Source organism: Brassica napus, chromosome A5, assembly GCF_020379485.1.
Source record: "Brassica napus cultivar Da-Ae chromosome A5, Da-Ae, whole genome shotgun sequence".
NCBI lineage: Eukaryota > Viridiplantae > Streptophyta > Magnoliopsida > Brassicales > Brassicaceae > Brassica > Brassica napus.
Window position 1 is genome coordinate 15303054 of NC_063438.1, and position 17827 is coordinate 15320880.

At 44.8% G+C, this 17827-nt stretch overlaps 1 protein-coding gene and 1 pseudogene across 1 annotated transcript; one reads left to right on the plus strand and one right to left on the minus strand.

The window, feature by feature from the left end:
* The first annotated feature begins 1056 nt into the window (after positions 1-1056).
* Positions 1057-4678, plus strand: LOC106345220 (probable serine/threonine-protein kinase At1g09600). The gene is made up of 7 exons (XM_013784450.3): positions 1057-2537; positions 2624-2908; positions 2997-3314; positions 3394-3621; positions 3691-3791; positions 3868-4207; positions 4283-4678. Exons 1-7 carry the CDS (start codon positions 2097-2099, stop codon positions 4448-4450), a joined length of 1881 nt encoding a protein of 626 aa, XP_013639904.1. The 5' UTR covers positions 1057-2096; the 3' UTR covers positions 4451-4678.
* A 56-nt stretch (positions 4679-4734) lies between these two features.
* The window catches only part of LOC106453916, a 28307-nt pseudogene continuing 15214 nt past the window's right edge, over positions 4735-17827 (minus strand).

Below are 17827 nucleotides of genomic sequence, written 5' to 3' on the forward strand. Positions count from 1 at the left end.
TGTTTTTTTGTTGCAATTATATAATTTCTTTCCAATGGACCAGATCAATTTTTATTAAAAAATGTGGAACTAAACTATAATTAATATATCATGGGTTTATCGGATTGGACATTAAACAAACTATTTACAAAAATCTTATTTTTTTTTCCACCGAACACATTCTTTAAAAAAAATAACAGTACTGTTTCCGTAGTTGAATTATTTTGACCTTTATTTTCTATATGGTTTTGAAAGGTTTCAGACCAACCTTCGAATTGATACATGTCGTTTTAATGTTTTAGTCGTATGCTTAAGGAAAACTTACATATTTATAATTTAAAATCATTTTAAAAAATTCAAAATATAACATATAAGAAAAATATAACTTATAAGTTTTACTCATTTTTTTTAATTTAAAGTCGTTTAAAAAAATTAAAATATAATATATAAGGTTTCTTCATTTATTTAATTTAAAGTCATTTTAAAAAATTCAAAATATAACATATAAGAAAAAAATCTAATTTTTTATTACATGGTTAATGTGATTTTTTAATTTTTTTAATAATATAAAATTTAAAAAAATGAAGAAGGATGCAAAAATTGTTATAAAATCTCTATTATTCATATTCAGTGATTGCCATATATATATTAATCATATTAGATAATTTTGTAGCTTTTATTTAAGGAAAGAAAACACGCTTCTTATATTTTTTTGTTAATATAATGTTTCCTAGTAATTGGATTTGGACCAACATTTTTCTCAATTGATTCTTAAGTTGTCACGTAAGCTAAATTGTCATCATAATTAAATGACACAAAAGCAGAGTCTCTTTTTAATTAATACAAACTTAAGGTTACAACTTTTTAAATGATTCTCAATTAGTATATAGGGGATATATATATATATATATATATATATATATATATAACATTTTTATATTTTTATTTGAAAATTTTATCCTTTGATTTTCCAGTATTAAATTTAAGAAAATTTATATGTCATATAAAATACTAGTAGAGAAATAATGTTAATGAGGAAGAAATACTTTTGTAAACCAATTATATTGGTTTAATGGTTGATATCTGATAACTCCCTCGTTTGATTTGATTTCAAATGGAAACAAATCTGATTTTATTTAAAAGTTGTCATTTTGTTTTAACTTTGATTTATAACCGACCCGGTTTACTGATAACTATTATTTATTTCAAAATATAGTTTCCATTTGTGTTTTGCATCAATAACTACATATAAGCTATTTTCAATGAATTTCATTAGATGAATCAAATATTCTAGAGGAATTATAAAATTTTGAGATTTCATTGTTATTTGTTTATGAATTTTTAAAATCTGAGTAGAATTTATTGTTATTGGAGTGAAGAATTTTAAATTCCAATCAAAATCTTTTATTATTAGAAAAGTGTAGTTTTCATTGATATTAAGATTCTATTAAAGTCTATTAGTATTGAGATGTAATTTTTTTTTTTACTTATAAGACTCAATTTTGAGAATATCTTCTATATCCATAATTTTTTTTAAAATCTATGTAATAAAATAAATTCACATACAAAAACACACAAAATTGAAGAACGAAATAATACAAATCACAACTTTATTACTACAATCCCATTTTCATGCAAACAGTTTGAAGTATTTGGATTTTTTCTAAAAAAAGAAAAAGAGAAATAACAAATATGTGTGTTGTCCCAAGATTGAAGGGTTCTCCTGATTTTACTCTAATGCAAACCATATCTTGCATCATTTGTTTTCCATCTCTCTATTGACAATCTTTCTTTTCCTTATTTTCCCCGGATTTTCCGTTTTGTTGAACCGCTGCTGCAACTATGATTCTCAACATTTGTTTGCTCTTGAATAGTAAAACCTTGTTGCGTTTGTTTCTATAGAATTTGCCAACTTCTTCACCAAATTCACAATCTTTTTTGGGGTTTAGAAAAACCCCTTTTGGTTTCTTGCCGCAAAAACTTAGATTTGCATTCATCTCGATTAATCTGTCCAAGTGATAGAGAGATCTTTGATGCTTGGTGCAAGGTCATGTTTTAAATCATTGTAGAGTAGTAGGATATTTGCGTGCGTAAACCAAGGCAGAGTTATTATTATTATGGGCTGCATTTGCTCGAAAGGAGCAGCAGAGGAAGCAGACGATCTTTCATCTCATCGTCATCAGAAAGGAAAAGAGTATTGGAACAAATCTTCCTCGGTGCAACTGATTGCTCCTCTGCCTTCAAGTAAAGATGATTTCTCGCACAAAGCGGTAGATGGAAGCTCTGGTGGTGGACGAAGAGCGAGCGGTTTGATTGTTCCTATAGATGATAGTCACGAGGGTAAAACAACGATCATAGAGAGACCTTCGAGGTCTCATCGAGGAAGAAGAGTTTCAGACAATGGCAAAGGAGGAGGATTGATTATTTCGAAAGTACCTCGTAGCGCAGAAGCAGATCTTATTGCAGCTGGATGGCCTTATTGGTTAACCTCTGTTGCAGGGGAAGCCATAAAAGGTTGGGTTCCTCGCCGTGCAGATTCCTTTGAGAAGCTTGACAAAGTTAGTAGTAGTCTCTTTCAACTTTTCATTTGTCTGAATCATACAGTGTATTGGTTTGTAATGATATTGTATTTTTTTTTTTGCAGATAGGTCAAGGGACTTATAGTATTGTGTATAAGGCTCGGGATCTTGAGACGGGCCAAATAGTGGCGATGAAGAAGGTGCGGTTTGCTAACATGGATCCGGAAAGTGTGAGGTTTATGGCTAGAGAAATCAACATTTTGCGCAAACTAGATCATCCAAATGTTATGAAGCTTAAGTGTCTTGTCACTTCAAAGCTATCAGGTAGCTTGCATCTTGTTTTTGATTACATGGAGCATGATCTTTCAGGTCTCGCCCTTAGGCCTGGTGTCAAATTCACCGAGCCACAGGTACTTTAATAAAAGCTTCCGTCAACTACTCACCCATGTTGTGTTCTCTAAGACTAACAAATCAAATTTCACTATTCTCTGTGATTAGATCAAGTGTTTTATGAAACAACTTCTTTGTGGACTTGAGCATTGTCATAGCCGCGGAATTCTTCACCGTGACATCAAGGGTTCGAACCTTTTGGTGAACAATGATGGTGTTCTCAAGATTGGAGATTTTGGTCTAGCCAGTTTTTATAATCCGGATCTTGAACAGCCGCTCACTAGCCGTGTAGTCACATTGTGGTATAGAGCACCTGAGCTTCTACTGGGATCTACAGACTATGGACCAGGCATTGATCTCTGGAGCGTTGGTTGCATTCTAGCAGAACTCTTTGTAGGTAAACCAATCATGCCAGGAAGAACTGAGGTGAGTTTTTAGATTCAGATTATTTGTACTGCTTTTTTAGCCTATAACCACTGATTTTAAACTGATTTGTATCTTGCAGGTGGAGCAAATGCATAAGATCTTTAAGCTGTGCGGTTCACCATCCGAAGACTTTTGGGAAACAACAAAGTTCCCACAGGCGACAAGTTACAGACCGCAACATCCTTATAAGCGTGTCCTACTAGAAACGTTCAAGAACTTACCATCTTCTTCTCTAGCTCTACTTGATAGGCTTTTATCTGTAGAACCAGAGAAAAGATGCTCAGCTTCTTCTACTCTATTGAGTGAGGTAATGTGCCCTCTTCTTGTTTGTTAACATTTTTGAGTGAGGTAATGATTATCTTATTCATCTCTCTAGTTCTTTACAACCGAGCCACTCCCTTGTCACATCTCAAGTTTGCCCAAGTATCCTCCAAGCAAGGAACTTGATGCAAAGAAGCGCAATGAAGAAGCAAAAAGGTGAGAGTATGCAATGAGAGGTCCATGAATGATCAGAGAGATCCTAAACAAACTTTTCATTTTTGCAAAATTTCAGGAAGAAAGCAGAAGCGGTGAAGTGGCGTGGACACGAATCTGCGAGAAGAGGTGGAAGAGACTCCAAGGTAACACCGGAGTTCATGGCTTCAGGGCACTCTAATGTCTCAATCAACACCCCATATGGGTTCAAGAAAGAGAATGGAAGAGGAAAGCTCTTTTCTGCTTCAAGTTCAGTGATCCATCCAAGCTTAACCGCAACATTGAATAAGAATAAAAGCTCTAGGATCAGTGTAGGAGAGGTGAGAGCTAATCGTTCCAACAATGTGCCTGTTATAACAGGGGGCTACTCATCTAGCTCTTCGCAAAAGGAAAGTGTACCATCACGAGAACCCACAACGGTAATAACTGACTCTTTAACTCTTCTTCCTTCCTTCCTTCCTGTTAAATAATGTTTCCTTGATATATTGTTTCAGAGATATATGCGAAAGAAGAACAGAATGCACTGTTCGGGTCCGTTGATGCCTCCTGGTGGCAACATTGAAGACATGATGAAAGATCACGAGAGACGAATCCAAGAAGCTGTACGCAAGTCCCGCCTTGAGAAATCTGTAACAAAGAAATCTGTCAAAGCATGTGCTTAAGCAATGAAACAAGATAGAAATTGATGATACACGAACTAGATGATTTCATAACTTTGAGTCACAGACTGCCTCCCAAGTTCTATTATGGCAAACCTATGTTTCATGCCCTGCTCTCTCTATCTCAGCTATTTCTTTTGGTTAGGGAAGCAAACAGATGTGCATATTAAGAACTACTCCTTTAGTAAGTCAATTTATAGATAGAAGTTATACATTTGGCTTAATAGAGAATATATATATATATAAAAAGCCTTAGTTCTCTTAGAAACTAGGCATCAATTTCAAAACTAGTACATATCCAGCTTGGGTATCCGGCCCAGCTCTGAGTATTGACCGCCCATTAACTGCAAATCTCTTGCCACAAGTTTTCTGGTGAAGCTCCGCCATATTAAATCGGAGCTGCAAGCGGCAACATGCCAGTAATCTGATTCGATCTTTTCTCTAAGCTGATGTAGCTGCCAACCGGCATTACCAACAAAGAATCTGAAGTCCTGTGGCTTAAGAATTCCCTTTTACAAGTACTGCAGCTTCATCCAAAGTGTTCCGAGCACCAAAGTTTAGTCCCGGCATGACTTCTTCAAACCCATGTATCTTGGTTTTCAACAGGAATAAAGCCGTGCGAACGTTTTGGGTTGCCCGAAACCAATCCTATAAATTTCTTCGATAAAAGTAATAATACAAATTACTAGAGAAAATAAATATATATAAAAAAACTAATAAACAAAATGATAATTATATAATATTTTTTATTTTTATTTCAAAACAGTTATTGTAAAGTTTTTACTATTAAATTTTATAAATATTTTTAGATAAAGTGATGAAATTACTTAATTTTTATGCCATGATCAAACAAATATAAAATTTTATCAACTTTACATTTTTGAAAATATTTTAATAATGCATTAAAAACTATAACCACCAACCAATCTAATTACTCTAATTCTTTAATAATTAACAATTTCTATATTTTTGTTACTTAGGAAACCATGTTTTCATTAAATTTCCATTTTTTTTAATTCTAACTATCAGATTTCTTTGTTTTTATAATTATATTATGCCTTTAATTTGTTAATAATAAATGATGTCTTTGATTTGTAATTTTTTTTCCTGTCCAATTGTTTTTTTTTGCCATTGAGGCACGGCACTGAAGAGGCCCACCAAAGTACAAGGAATCTTCTGAAAACGTGGTAGCGAACTCGGTTTTAGTTGATTTATGTGCTTGATGTTTTTGTAGAAGGAACGACTGATTAAAACTCTATATGGCCCTTTCTAGTGGGTGGTTTGTTCCTGTTCTAAGAAAAAGCACAACGGTTCTCGCAACTGCTCTATAACCGTCTAGCTTCTCAGTGGGAACTAGAACACAGCCAGTATCGGGAAAAGGAATCCGATGTGCCGATTTCAGGACCCTTGGTTTAGATTCCTGAGATGATTTTCAACCCTCAGCTTCTGCCTTTTCTATAGATTATGGAAAGTGATAATCTTATTAGAACCTTTGTACAATACTTATACAAGTAGAGAGTAGCTAGGGTTTAAGAGAAGAATAATTACATAGAGATCCTTAACTATCTATATTCGCATATATATCCAATACGCCCCCTCAAGATGGAGGGGATGTTGTCACTCCAATCTCGCTGCAAGCTAGATGAATATGATTCCTCGGGAGTGGTTTCATTAGTGCATCTGCGAGTTGATCTCTAGTGGAAACATGTGCAACTCGTAACTGTCCAGCCTGTATCATGTTACGCCTGAAGTGGTAGTCTAAGGCGATATGTTTCGTAGACCGGATATTCAAAGGAATATTTGACTGAGTGAAACACCGGGTTTGCGCACAGATACGCGGCTCCAATATTGTCACAATATATGACTGGTGCTATAGGAAGATCAATGCACATATTGGAGAGCAAGGAGCATAGCCAGGCTACCTCTGAAGCTGTATTTGCAACCGCTCTATATTCTGCTCCCGTTGATGAACGAGCAACTCCTTTCTGCTTCTTAGAAGATTACGAAACTTGGTTTCTTTCTAGGTAGATGATGAAGGAATTTGTTGAGATGTAAGAAGAAGCCATGACTGCGAGTGCCAGCCAGATATCGTAATACACGTTTTGCTGCTTGCCAATGCTCCATAATCGGCTGATGCATGAACTGTGATAGACGTGTAACAACATAAGAGAGGTCAGGTCTGGTGAAGGCCAAATACTGGAGGCTACCAAGAAGAGAACGATAAGGGGCATCATCAGGTAGAAGGTTTCGACCAGCAAGCGTCAGTTTCAGTGAAGTTGGCAATGGCGTGGAGACTACCTTGGCATCTCCCATGTTATGTTTACTGAGTATATCATTGACATACTTCCTCTGCATTAGATGAAGTCCTTGAGGTGTCCTGATCGCTTCGATTTCCAAGTAGTGGATATCAACCGGATCTTTTATAAAGAATCTTTCAGCAAAGGATTTTATGACTTGTTGAACAACAACTGAGTCACTGCAAGTTACCAGTATGTCATCGACTTATACAAGAACATATGTGACAGTGTGACCATGAGTGTGAACGAAGAGAGATGCGTCAGCGGATGAGTTGATGAAGCCAATCGTGAGAAGATGATGTTTGAGTGAGAGATACCAAGAGCGTGGAGCTTGTTTTAGACCACATATTGGCTTCTGGAAGCGACAGAGGTGGTTGGGACGATATTTATCAATAAAACCATGTGGCTGCATCATGTAAACAACCTCAGTTAGATCATCTTGGAGGAAGGCATTATTGATGTCTAACTGTTTCAGAGTCCATGACTTTGTCACTGCTATTTCAATGACAAGTCTGATGGTGGTCTGATGGTGGTAGACATAATGACTTGACTGAATGTTTCAGAGTAGTCAACTCCATATCTTTGTGTGTATCCCTTGGCTACTAGTCTGCCTTTGCATCGCTCTTCCTTGCCATTTGCGAGGTACTTCGTTGTAAAAATCCATTTGCACCCAATTAAATTCTGGTCTGGTGAAGGTGGTTCCAAATCCCACGTATAATTGACAATATGTGCATTGAACTCTGCTATTGCTGCTTCTCGCCATTCTTTTTCTTTCATTTCTTGAATAATTATAGTTGGCTCTGAGGAGTGTTGCTTTTGTCCTGCAAAGTGAAGAGTTAATTTCTGCACCGGTTTTAATATTATTTTTGGCTCTTGTTTTCATTTTGTGGTGGTTATGGAACTGGATTTTGTGGTTCACTTGGTTGTACAGACGTGGATGATTGGGTTTGGGATGTATTTTCAAGTTGTGTTTACTGAGCTATGGCTTGCAACTCATTTTGTTCTTGAGCAGTGGGCTCATGGGAAGAGACGGTTGGCTGAATCATGGGTTGTGATTCATTTTGAGAAAGAGCAGTGGGCTCTGAGGAGGAAGAAGATGATGTAGTTTGAGAGTTGGAAGGTAATACATGAGGATTTGGTGGAGGAGGAGAAGTGTGGTGAAGGTTCTTAGGCAAGGGTCCCATAGATGGCTGTGGCATGACCGGGATTGTTGTAGCTGCAGGGGGTTTGAGTATTAGGTGTGGTTGGGGTCTGTGGATCACATACTCTTGATTTGGCTTGGAACGGGAACTCTGTCTCAAAAAATGGACATGTCTTGACGTATAAATACGGTTAGTATCAGGTTCAAGACAGAAGTAAGCAATCTGAGTAGCAGAATATCCAAGAAATACACATCGCTGTGATTTCTCCTGAACCTTATGAGCATTGTATGGCCTTAACCAAGGGAAGCATAATCACCCAAACACTCTCAGGTTCTCATAGTTCGGTATTACTCCAAACAGTATCTGAAACAGAGATCGCATCGAGAGAGTTAGTGTGGGAACCGAAATTCGCACTGTCGATTTCCGTTTAAATAAGGAAACTAAGAAAACCCTAGTTTCCCAGAGGACCCAGATATCTGTTAATTACCACACGTCAAGCAATCAGAACACGAGAATAACAACGATAAAAATAAGAAATCGAAAAGAGAGCAAAATAGATCTTATTCCGAATCTGCGTATGAGCGTTACAACAAGGTATAAGCCTGGGCTCGAGAGCTGTCGGCGAGATTCCTAGTTCTAGCAACCCTAAGACGGCTAAACCTAATTGAGTCGCAGCTCGAAATAACAAAAACGGAAAGTTGCCTAAATCGCTCTAAGTGCTAAGTTTGCTCTGAAAAAAGTTCTCTCTTCTGCTCCTCGCCTAGGACTCCTTATATACTAGCTCCAAGGTCGGTTTACGCTTTTACTCTTCTGCCCTTAAGCCGTCATAGCATAAAAATGGAGATATTCCATTTTTCCCGATCTTCACAATTATCTTCAAAACTTCCGTATTTATCCGCGGAAACTTGACATTTATCCTTCCTCGCGGGCCAAGCGCGAACCATGCTGTGGTTCACGGGTTTTGGTTAGGAAAAATCGTAGGATGGGCCTCGAGTCGTGTTTTAGGTCCCTTTGGGCCGTCTTCCGACTCGACACGTTTACTACGAGTTTTCCGCGGTTTCTAATCCGCGAAGTTTGATCGATGAATTAGAATAGCGGGAAACATAGACTGAGCTTGCTACGGTCTTCGGGAGATAGCATTCGAAGGTTTGACGAGAATGCAAGGACTGGTGTCGTATCGATGTTCGGAAAGGTTCAATCGCTATACAGCGACCGATCTTTGGCTCGAGCCCGGTCGCTATGTAGCGACCGAGCGAGACGAGCGCTCGGTCGCTACGTAGCGACCGAGCTTCGGCTTGAGCTCGGTCGCTACGTAGCGACCGAGCGGGACGATCGCTCGGTCGCTACGTAGCGACCGAGCTTTGGCTCGAGCTCGGTCGCTACGTAGCGACCGAGCGGGACGATCGCTCGGTCGCTACGTAGCGACCGAGCTTGGCTGAGCTCGGTCGCTACGTAGCGACCGAGCGGGACGATCGCTCGGTCGCTACGTAGCGACCGAGCTTTGGCTCGAGCTCGGTCGCTACGTAGCGACCGAGCGGGACGATCGCTCGGTCGCTACGTAGCGACCGAGCTTTGGCTCGAGCTCGGTCGCTACGTAGCGACCGAGCGGGACGATCGCTCGGTCGCTACGTAGCGACCGAGCTTGGCTGAGCTCGGTCGCTACGTAGCGACCGAGCGGGACGATCGCTCGGTCGCTACGTAGCGACCGAGCTTTGGCTCGAGCTCGGTCGCTACGTAGCGACCGAGCGGGACGATCGCTCGGTCGCTACGTAGCGACCGAGCTTTGGCTTGAGCTCGGTCGCTACGTAGCGACCGAGCGGGACGATCGCTCGGTCGCTACGTAGCGACCGAGCTTTGGCTCGAGCTCGGTCGCTACGTAGCGACCGAGCGGGACGATCGCTCGGTCGCTACGTAGCGACCGAGCTTTGGCTTGAGCTCGGTCGCTACGTAGCGACCGAGCGGGACGATCGCTCGGTCGCTATGTAGCGACCGAGCTTTGGCCCGAGCCTGGTTGGTTGCTACGTAGTGACCGAGCGGGACGATCGTTTGGTTTGAATCCCAAAGAATACTTCTTCGTAGAATAAACTCGTATAGTTTATTTTTACGAAAATTACATCCCTTCTTTAACCCTTTCGGAAATACGATCTCTGAGGATTTTCGGATGGTAATTCCGTCGTAACCGTTTTTGACCCCAACAGTTAGCCCCCCAGCCCGTTAGGATCATGCATGGGGGGATCCTAGCGTGCGGTTAGGCATGTTTGGCAAGTTAGGCGTGATGGATGGAATTAATATGCGAAAGTCCGAGCTTGAATAGTAAATCCTCATGTCTTATAAGAAGAGAGGTAACTTGTTCCATAATTTTTTCACTTTCTTGTTTTTCTCTAAGATCTTTCAAAAACTTTCTATCTTTCTCTCCACCCTTTTCCTCTATTCTCTTAAGAGAAGTGTAAAGATGTCGAGCAAAAAAAGATTGCGAAAAAAGGGTCTTCGTCCGCGAGTCCTTACGAAGAGCTCGTCGTTCCGAAGACGGAGTTCGTGCCTCACTCGGTGCATCCTGCCGAGAACGAGGCATGGTGGGTTGCTCATTACGGCTCGTTGATCCCTCCCAAGGAGAAGCCATTCCCGGTCCTGGTCCATCGTGGAGTCGAGGGAAAGGACGCAAGTAGGACCACTGACGAGTTTCTCGCGACGATGCGGTCGTTCTACCGCATCCCGGATGTTGTGGAGTTCCGGGTTCCCTGCCGCGGGGAATGTGCTAACAACCCCCCGGAGGGTTACTTTACTTGTTATGAGGTGTTCATAGTGCGTTGTCGCCTCTGGTTCCCCATACCCGAAATTCTCGTCCGAGTGTTGGACCGTTTTGAAGTCGCGATAAGTCAGTTGACACCCCTTGCCATTCAGCACCTTATTGGGATCTTGATCCTAAGCTATGAGCATGGCCTTTCCCTTTCCGTCGATCATTATGAAGCGCTTTTGAGGCTTCAACTTGTCAAGGATACGGATAAGCATAGGTTTGTCCCTCGGAAATTTATGTCGGTGGTTAAGAAGTTCATTTCGAACTTCAACTCGTGGAAGAAGTTCTTTTTCTTTGTTCGTTTGGACGCTGCGTCCGTCGAAGAGAGTTGCATTCCACTGTTCCGGAGGTTGCCGAACAATCGTCCCTTCATCAATCCTCTTGCTCCGTTCCCTGAGGATATTATCGCGGTGAGGGATCTTCTCAGGAATGGTCCCTTCTTCTGGACTTCTTTCACGCCGAGAAGGGTTCGGAAGGCGCTGAAATTTGTGCAACCTGGTCCAGCTTTGGACGCGGATACGGGAAGCGACTCCGAACCCGACGGCCAGAGTCCCGTTGAAGCTCCGACAGCCGCGCCGGAGTCGAGCTCTTGGAAGGGAAAAGACGTCGATCTCGGCGACATAGAGTTTTCGATGGATGACTCTATGCTTCCAGGATGGGATCCGAACCTTGCTTACGGCGACGGAAGCGGTTCGAGCGAAGCCCCCATTCCGGACTTCGATGATTTCTTTGCTGGGCTGCCATCGGGTTTCGATGCTCCTCCTCCTACGAAAGAATCGGCGAGGCCGAGAGTCGTTGCGGAAGGATCTCGCATCATCAATGGGGTTAGTTTTTTTCTTGGGAATTTTTAAGTGATTGTCCTATGTATGGATTTGTAACACGCCTATTGATTTTGCAGGGCCTGAGCTTGCTGGGCTCGGCCATCGAGGCGGGTCATAGAGAAGCCATGGTCTACCGCTTCAAGGCGGAGAAAGCGGAGCGGGATCTCGCCCGCGTGCAAGGCGAGATGCTGGAGCGAGAGGCACAGCTTACTCGTGATCATGCGCGGGCTGTTCGCAGATCGGAGAGGAAAGGCAAAAGAGAGATCGTCGAGGTGATGAAGACTCGCGCATCTCAGTTCCAGGTTGAGTACGGGAATCTTAAGAATGCCTTTACCTCGGTGGGCGACTTTCGCGAGTGCCGTGGTTCGGTCGGAAGTCTTTGGAGGACGCAAGCCGACGACTATGTGTTTGAAGAAGAAATGAGCTTGATGAAGAGTGGGATGAGTGACCGTGCCCACGCTGAGGCGCTTATCCCTCCGATCGACGAGAGGATTCAAGGGTTCTGGGATTCCATCCCGGTTTCTCCTGATACCGAGGAGGTCCCGATCGATTTTCACGGCGGTGGCGAGGAAGTGGATCGTCCTGCGGATGCGTTTGGTGCTTCGTTGTCCGGGGACTTCGACTTTGGATTATGAGGGATGGATCAGTTATCCTTGTTTTCGGTCGAATGTGGCCCTTTGAATTTGGATTTCGTTTAGGCCACGATGGCCGTATTTGTATTTCCGGGACTGGCCGTTGGTGGCTTTGAATCCCTTGCCGCTTTACGCGGTTTATTTATATGATAAATGTTTCGTTTCGAGTTTTTCCTGAGTAGGGTTGAAGTAAATACGAGTTGTCGTCTCGTATGTAGTTCTAATTAGACGTTCGATCTGTTGGTTCGTTCGTGATTTTCGTAAAAATTTATCTGTCTTTACGATTTTCGAGAACATTGAGATACGAACGGAGAGGCATGGTTTATGATCTCGTATCTTTTAGATATCATGCCTTGAGATGTTTGAGACCAGAGCGTTGGGTTTAGGGCAAGACCTAGGTTTACTTTCGGTTAAGGTTTGTGCGGTGACTAGCCGGCTATCGTTTTTCCTGTTGCGATTTCTTCCTGACTCGCACCGGTTTAAAGTCCGCGATATGTTCTCGGCTTATATGACTTGTATGGTACGAATCGAGCATCTTCTCAGAATCTGGAAGTGCTAAACCAAAATTTCGGATTTTTGTTGTAGCGCGCTTTTGTCCTTGTGCTGGACGTTTTTAAAGATCAAAAGAGTGATCGGATTGCGTTTGTTTAAGACGGCTGGCGTGTTCGTCGGGGCCAATCGACGAACGGGGTGTAAGGTTTTTAGTGGTCGCGTTCGGACAATTTATTTAGCATTGTCCTCGAATTTTAACTTTTTGCGACGTCTCGCAGTTATTTTCGAGGATTATGCGTGTTTGAAAGGTGATAATCTTTACGATTTTTGGGCCGGATGAGGCCGCAGACGAGCGTAAACTGAAGCGTAAGCGTTTTCGATAAAAAGACAGTGTATATTGTAAAAATTTTTATGTTTCTAAAAACTCGATTACAATAATGGCGATTGTGGGAGTATACGAGTATACGCACCCACTCCCCCCCCCTTTTTAGAGAGGGGGATAGCTGAACTCGTCTTTTGACAAGCTGCCTACGTACCCCTTTCGAGGATCAAGCCATCTCGTAGTTCTGTTTCATGCCGCGAGTGTTCTTACTCGGCGGTTGGTGTCGCGATGTCCGCCTTGACCGTGTCGATCGTGGCTGGGTCGACGCTATTTTCGGATGTTCCGGTTGAGTTGTCGCGTGGGCTTCGGATTTATGTCGAGCTTCGACGTCCGATGCGTTTGCGTTGACAGACGATTTTACTTCGTCCTTGTGCGGGGTGCTTTTGGCCGAAGATCGATCTATCTTCGCGCGTTTGCCATTTGCAGAAGCCGTGATTTGCCTTAACTTATGCTCCGCGAGGAAGCATAGTCGCGACTGTTTTTGGCATCCCCAGATGGCCGCGACTCCGCTCGGCGTTGGGAACTTGAGACCCAGGTGGTAAGTTGACGGAACTGCCTGCATGGCGTTGAGCCATGGGGTTCCCATGATCACGTTGTAGATAGCGGGATGGTCGACTACCGCGAATTCGACGATTTTCGTGATCTCCTTGGCCATGACTGGCAATTGGATTGACCCGAGAGTCATCGACACTTCGCCTGAAAAACCCGTGAGTGGTTTTGGCGTCGGAATTACCTCTCCGAGTTCGATACTCATCCGATTGAGAGTGTCGCGGAAGATTACGTTGACCGTGCTTCCCGTATCGACGAGTACCCTTCCGACTTCTAAATCTCGTATGACGAGATCTATGACGAGAGGGTCGCAGTGAGGTTGGTCGATACCGCCGGCTTCTTCCTCCGTGAAGGTGATCGAGCAATTTTGGCCGTCTCGAGGAGGAGACCATGTAGGCCATTTTGCGCTTGATTCTGCCTTCCGTTGGTAAGCCTTGATGGCTGACACGGTATCGCCGCAGTATTGAGATCCTCCGATGATCATATTGACTCTGCGACGATTGTTATCGTTCCCTTTGTCATCCGGCCTCCTACCGCGTTTATCCCCAGGTTGGTTTCGTTGAGGAGATTTTTCGGCGGGCGGATTTCTGTCCGTCTTTGGAGGCCGATCAGAATCGAGGATGAGATCCTTGACGCTAGTTACTTCCGAAAGCTCTCCAGCGAGCAGCTTCGCGGCCAGTCTTGCTCCTAAGACTTTGCAATTAGTCGTGGAGTGTCCTCGGGATTGGTGGAACTCGCAGAAGGTGTTCTCGTCATACCCTTGATTGCGAGTCCATGTGTTGCCCGTGGTCCGGCCTTGATCCGAACTGATCGCATAGTTATGCGCCCCTTGGAGATCTTCCCCCTCGTGATGGACGTACTTGTCGTTACGAGAGTTCTTCTTTTTCCCCTTCGGATCTGCGTCTTTCGAGGATGGTCTTGCCGGCTTATGTTTTTGCGATAAGACTTTAGTTTCTTCCTCCACTATGATATAGTCTGTTGCTTTGTGGAGGGCGTCCTGGATCGTTCGCGGTTTGTCGAGAGTTATCCATTTTCTGAATTTCGACTTGTACCAGAGCGTCTTTCTCAGCGCGTCGATGGCCACTTTGTCGCTTATCCCGCTGACCCTGGACATTATCAATTTGAATCGGCTGATAAACTCGCGGAGGGGTTCGTCTTCCCTCTGGGAGAGACTCCAGAGATCAACATCGGAGGTTTCCCTGTCTATGAATACAGAGTACTGTTTGAGGAATTCCGATGCGAGCTGTCGAAAACTCCCGATGGTGTTGCGACGAAGGCGTGCGAACCATTCGAGCGCTGCTCCTTCAAGATTTTCGACGAACAGGCGGCAATAGCCGGCATCCTTTTCGCCGTCCTTCAGTCTTGCTCTTCCCATCGCGATGTGGAAAGCCTGAAGGTGCGCTTTCGGATCGGCCGTACCATCGTACTTCGGTACTTTGATCTTTCCCGGATCGGACACCCTCATGTCCGAAATGCGATTGGTAAAGGGGGTCTTTCGAGCTCCTTCCAGCAGTCGATCGATCTCGGGGGCAGCACTAGTAGCATGATGGATTTGAGACTTTACGGCTCTCACTTCTGCCGCAGTCTTGGTGATGTAGTCGCGAAGATCGCGGATATCCGATGTCTCGTCAGAGGATTTCCGAGCCTGTCGGCGCTTACTGCGAGTGAGCTCGGTTTGCCTTTCGGCCAGCTCCTCTTGTTCGTTCCAATAGGCGACTTCTTCTTCCTCCGTCATTGGTTTTTCGAACGGGGAGCCTTCCCGAGCGGATCGGCTTCTGGTCCTTCTTGGATGTCTGTCGCCATCCTCGTCGCTGTCGTTGGAGACATCGCTAGGGTCCAGGTCAATGTGTTCGGCTTCGTTATCCTCCGAGTCCTTTGCAGGGAGCGGAAGATTTTCAGAGTTCCCCTTCTCGATGGGAGACTTCTCGCTGGGGTTTTGACCGGAAGGTCGTTCCCGCGCGACTCCTGCTCTATCGAGTGGGGTGGGGGTGGCGAAATCGAGCCTCTTCCCGCGGATTTTGGTGGTCCGCGGGGACGGATAGCTTGGGTCCTTGCCGTTAAGGTTTCAACCTGTTTGGTCAAGGTATTCACGAGCTATCCTGTTCTTCCGACCTTTTTTCATAGGTGGCGAACATCTTTTTAAACTCCTCGAGAGTCGCGGCGTTGGCTTGCGCGTTGGCCGCAGATACGTCCGCTACCGGAGTGTGGAGATCGGTGCCGCTGCCTCCGTTAAGGGGAGTTTGCACGTTATCCGCGTCGTTGGTTGACATGTCTGACTGTGTGTGGCTTTTGCGGGTTAGATTGATCCGTAAGTCCCCCTCCTTCTAGCGCCAAACTGTGGGAACCGAAATTCGCACTGTCGATTTCCGTTTAAATAAGGAAACTAAGAAAACCCTAGTTTCCCAGAGGACCCGGATATCTGTTAATTACCACACGTCAAGCAATCAGAACACGAGAATAACAACGATAAAAATAAGAAATCGAAAAGAGAGCAAAATAGATCTTATTCCGAATCTGCGTATGAGCGTTACAACAAGGTATAAGCCTGGGCTCGAGAGCTGTCGGCGAGATTCCTAGTTCTAGCAACCCTAAGACGGCTAAACCTAATTGAGTCGCAGCTCGAAATAACAAAAACGGAAAGTTGCCTAAATCGCTCTAAGTGCTAAGTTTGCTCTGAAAAAGTTCTCTCTTCTGCTCCTCGCCTAGGACTCCTTATATACTAGCTCCAAGGTCGGTTTACGCTTTTACTCTTCTGCCCTTAAGCCGTCATAGCATAAAAATGGAGATATTCCATTTTTCCCGATCTTCACAATTATCTTCAAAACTTCCGTATTTATCCGCGGAAACTTGACATTTATCCTTCCTCGCGGGCCAAGCGCGAACCATGCTGTGGTTCACGGGCTTTTGGTTAGGAAAAATCGTAGGATGGGCCTCGAGTCGTGTTTTAGGTCCCTTTGGGCCGTCTTCCGACTCGACACGTTTACTACGAGTTTTCCGCGGTTTCTAATCCGCGAAGTTTGATCGATGAATTAGAATAGCGGGAAACATAGACTGAGCTTGCTACGGTCTTCGGGAGATAGCATTCGAAGGTTTGACGAGAATGCAAGGACTGGTGTCGTATCGATGTTCGGAAAGGTTCAATCGCTACACAGCGACCGAACTTTGGCTCGAGCCCGGTCGCTATGTAGCGACCGAGCGAAACGAGTGCTCGGTCGCTACGTAGCGACCGAGCTTCGGCTTGAGCTCGGTCGCTACGTAGCGACCGAGCGGGACGATCGCTCGGTCGCTACGTAGCGACCGAGCTTTGGCTCGAGCTCGGTCGCTACGTAGCGACCGAGCGGGACGATCGCTCGGTCGCTACGTAGCGACCGAGCTTGGCTCGAGCTCGGTCGCTACGTAGCGACCGAGCGGGACGATCGCTCGGTCGCTACGTAGCGACCGAGCTTGGCTGAGCTCGGTCGCTACGTAGCGACCGAGCGGGACGATCGCTCGGTCGCTACGTAGCGACCGAGCTTGGCTGAGCTCGGTCGCTACGTAGCGACCGAGCGGGACGATCGCTCGGTCGCTACGTAGCGACCGAGCTTTGGCTCGAGCTCGGTCGCTACGTAGCGACCGAGCGGGACGATCGCTCGGTCGCTACGTAGCGACCGAGCTTGGCTCGAGCTCGGTCGCTACGTAGCGACCGAGCGGGACGATCGCTCGGTCGCTACGTAGCGACCGAGCTTGGCTGAGCTCGGTCGCTACGTAGCGACCGAGCGGGACGATCGCTCGGTCGCTACGTAGCGACCGAGCTTTGGCTCGAGCTCGGTCGCTACGTAGCGACCGAGCGGGACGATCGCTCGGTCGCTACGTAGCGACCGAGCTTGGCTGAGCTCGGTCGCTACGTAGCGACCGAGCGGGACGATCGCTCGGTCGCTACGTAGCGACCGAGCTTTGGCTCGAGCTCGGTCGCTACGTAGCGACCGAGCGGGACGATCGCTCGGTCGCTACGTAGCGACCGAGCTTTGGCTTGAGCTCGGTCGCTACGTAGCGACCGAGCGGGACGATCGCTCGGTCGCTACGTAGCGACCGAGCTTTGGCCCGAGTGGTTGCTACGTAGTGACCGAGCGGGACGATCGTTTGGTTTGAATCCCAAAGAATACTTTTCGTAGAAATAACCTCGTATAGTTTATTTTTACGAAAATTACATCCCTTCTTTACCCTTTCGGAAATACGATCTCTGAGGATTTTCGGATGGTAATTCCGTCGTCGTAACCGTTTTTGACCCCAAC

Coding starts and splice junctions, on each gene's coding strand:
- LOC106345220 (XM_013784450.3), top strand. CDS start 2,097: ATGGGCTGCATTTGCTCGAAAGGAGCAGCAGAGGAAGCAGACGATCTT. Junction 2,538..2,623: donor CCTTTGAGAAGCTTGACAAA/GTTAGTAGTAGT, acceptor TTTTTTTTGCAG/ATAGGTCAAGGGACTTATAG. Junction 4,208..4,282: donor CATCACGAGAACCCACAACG/GTAATAACTGAC, acceptor ATATTGTTTCAG/AGATATATGCGAAAGAAGAA.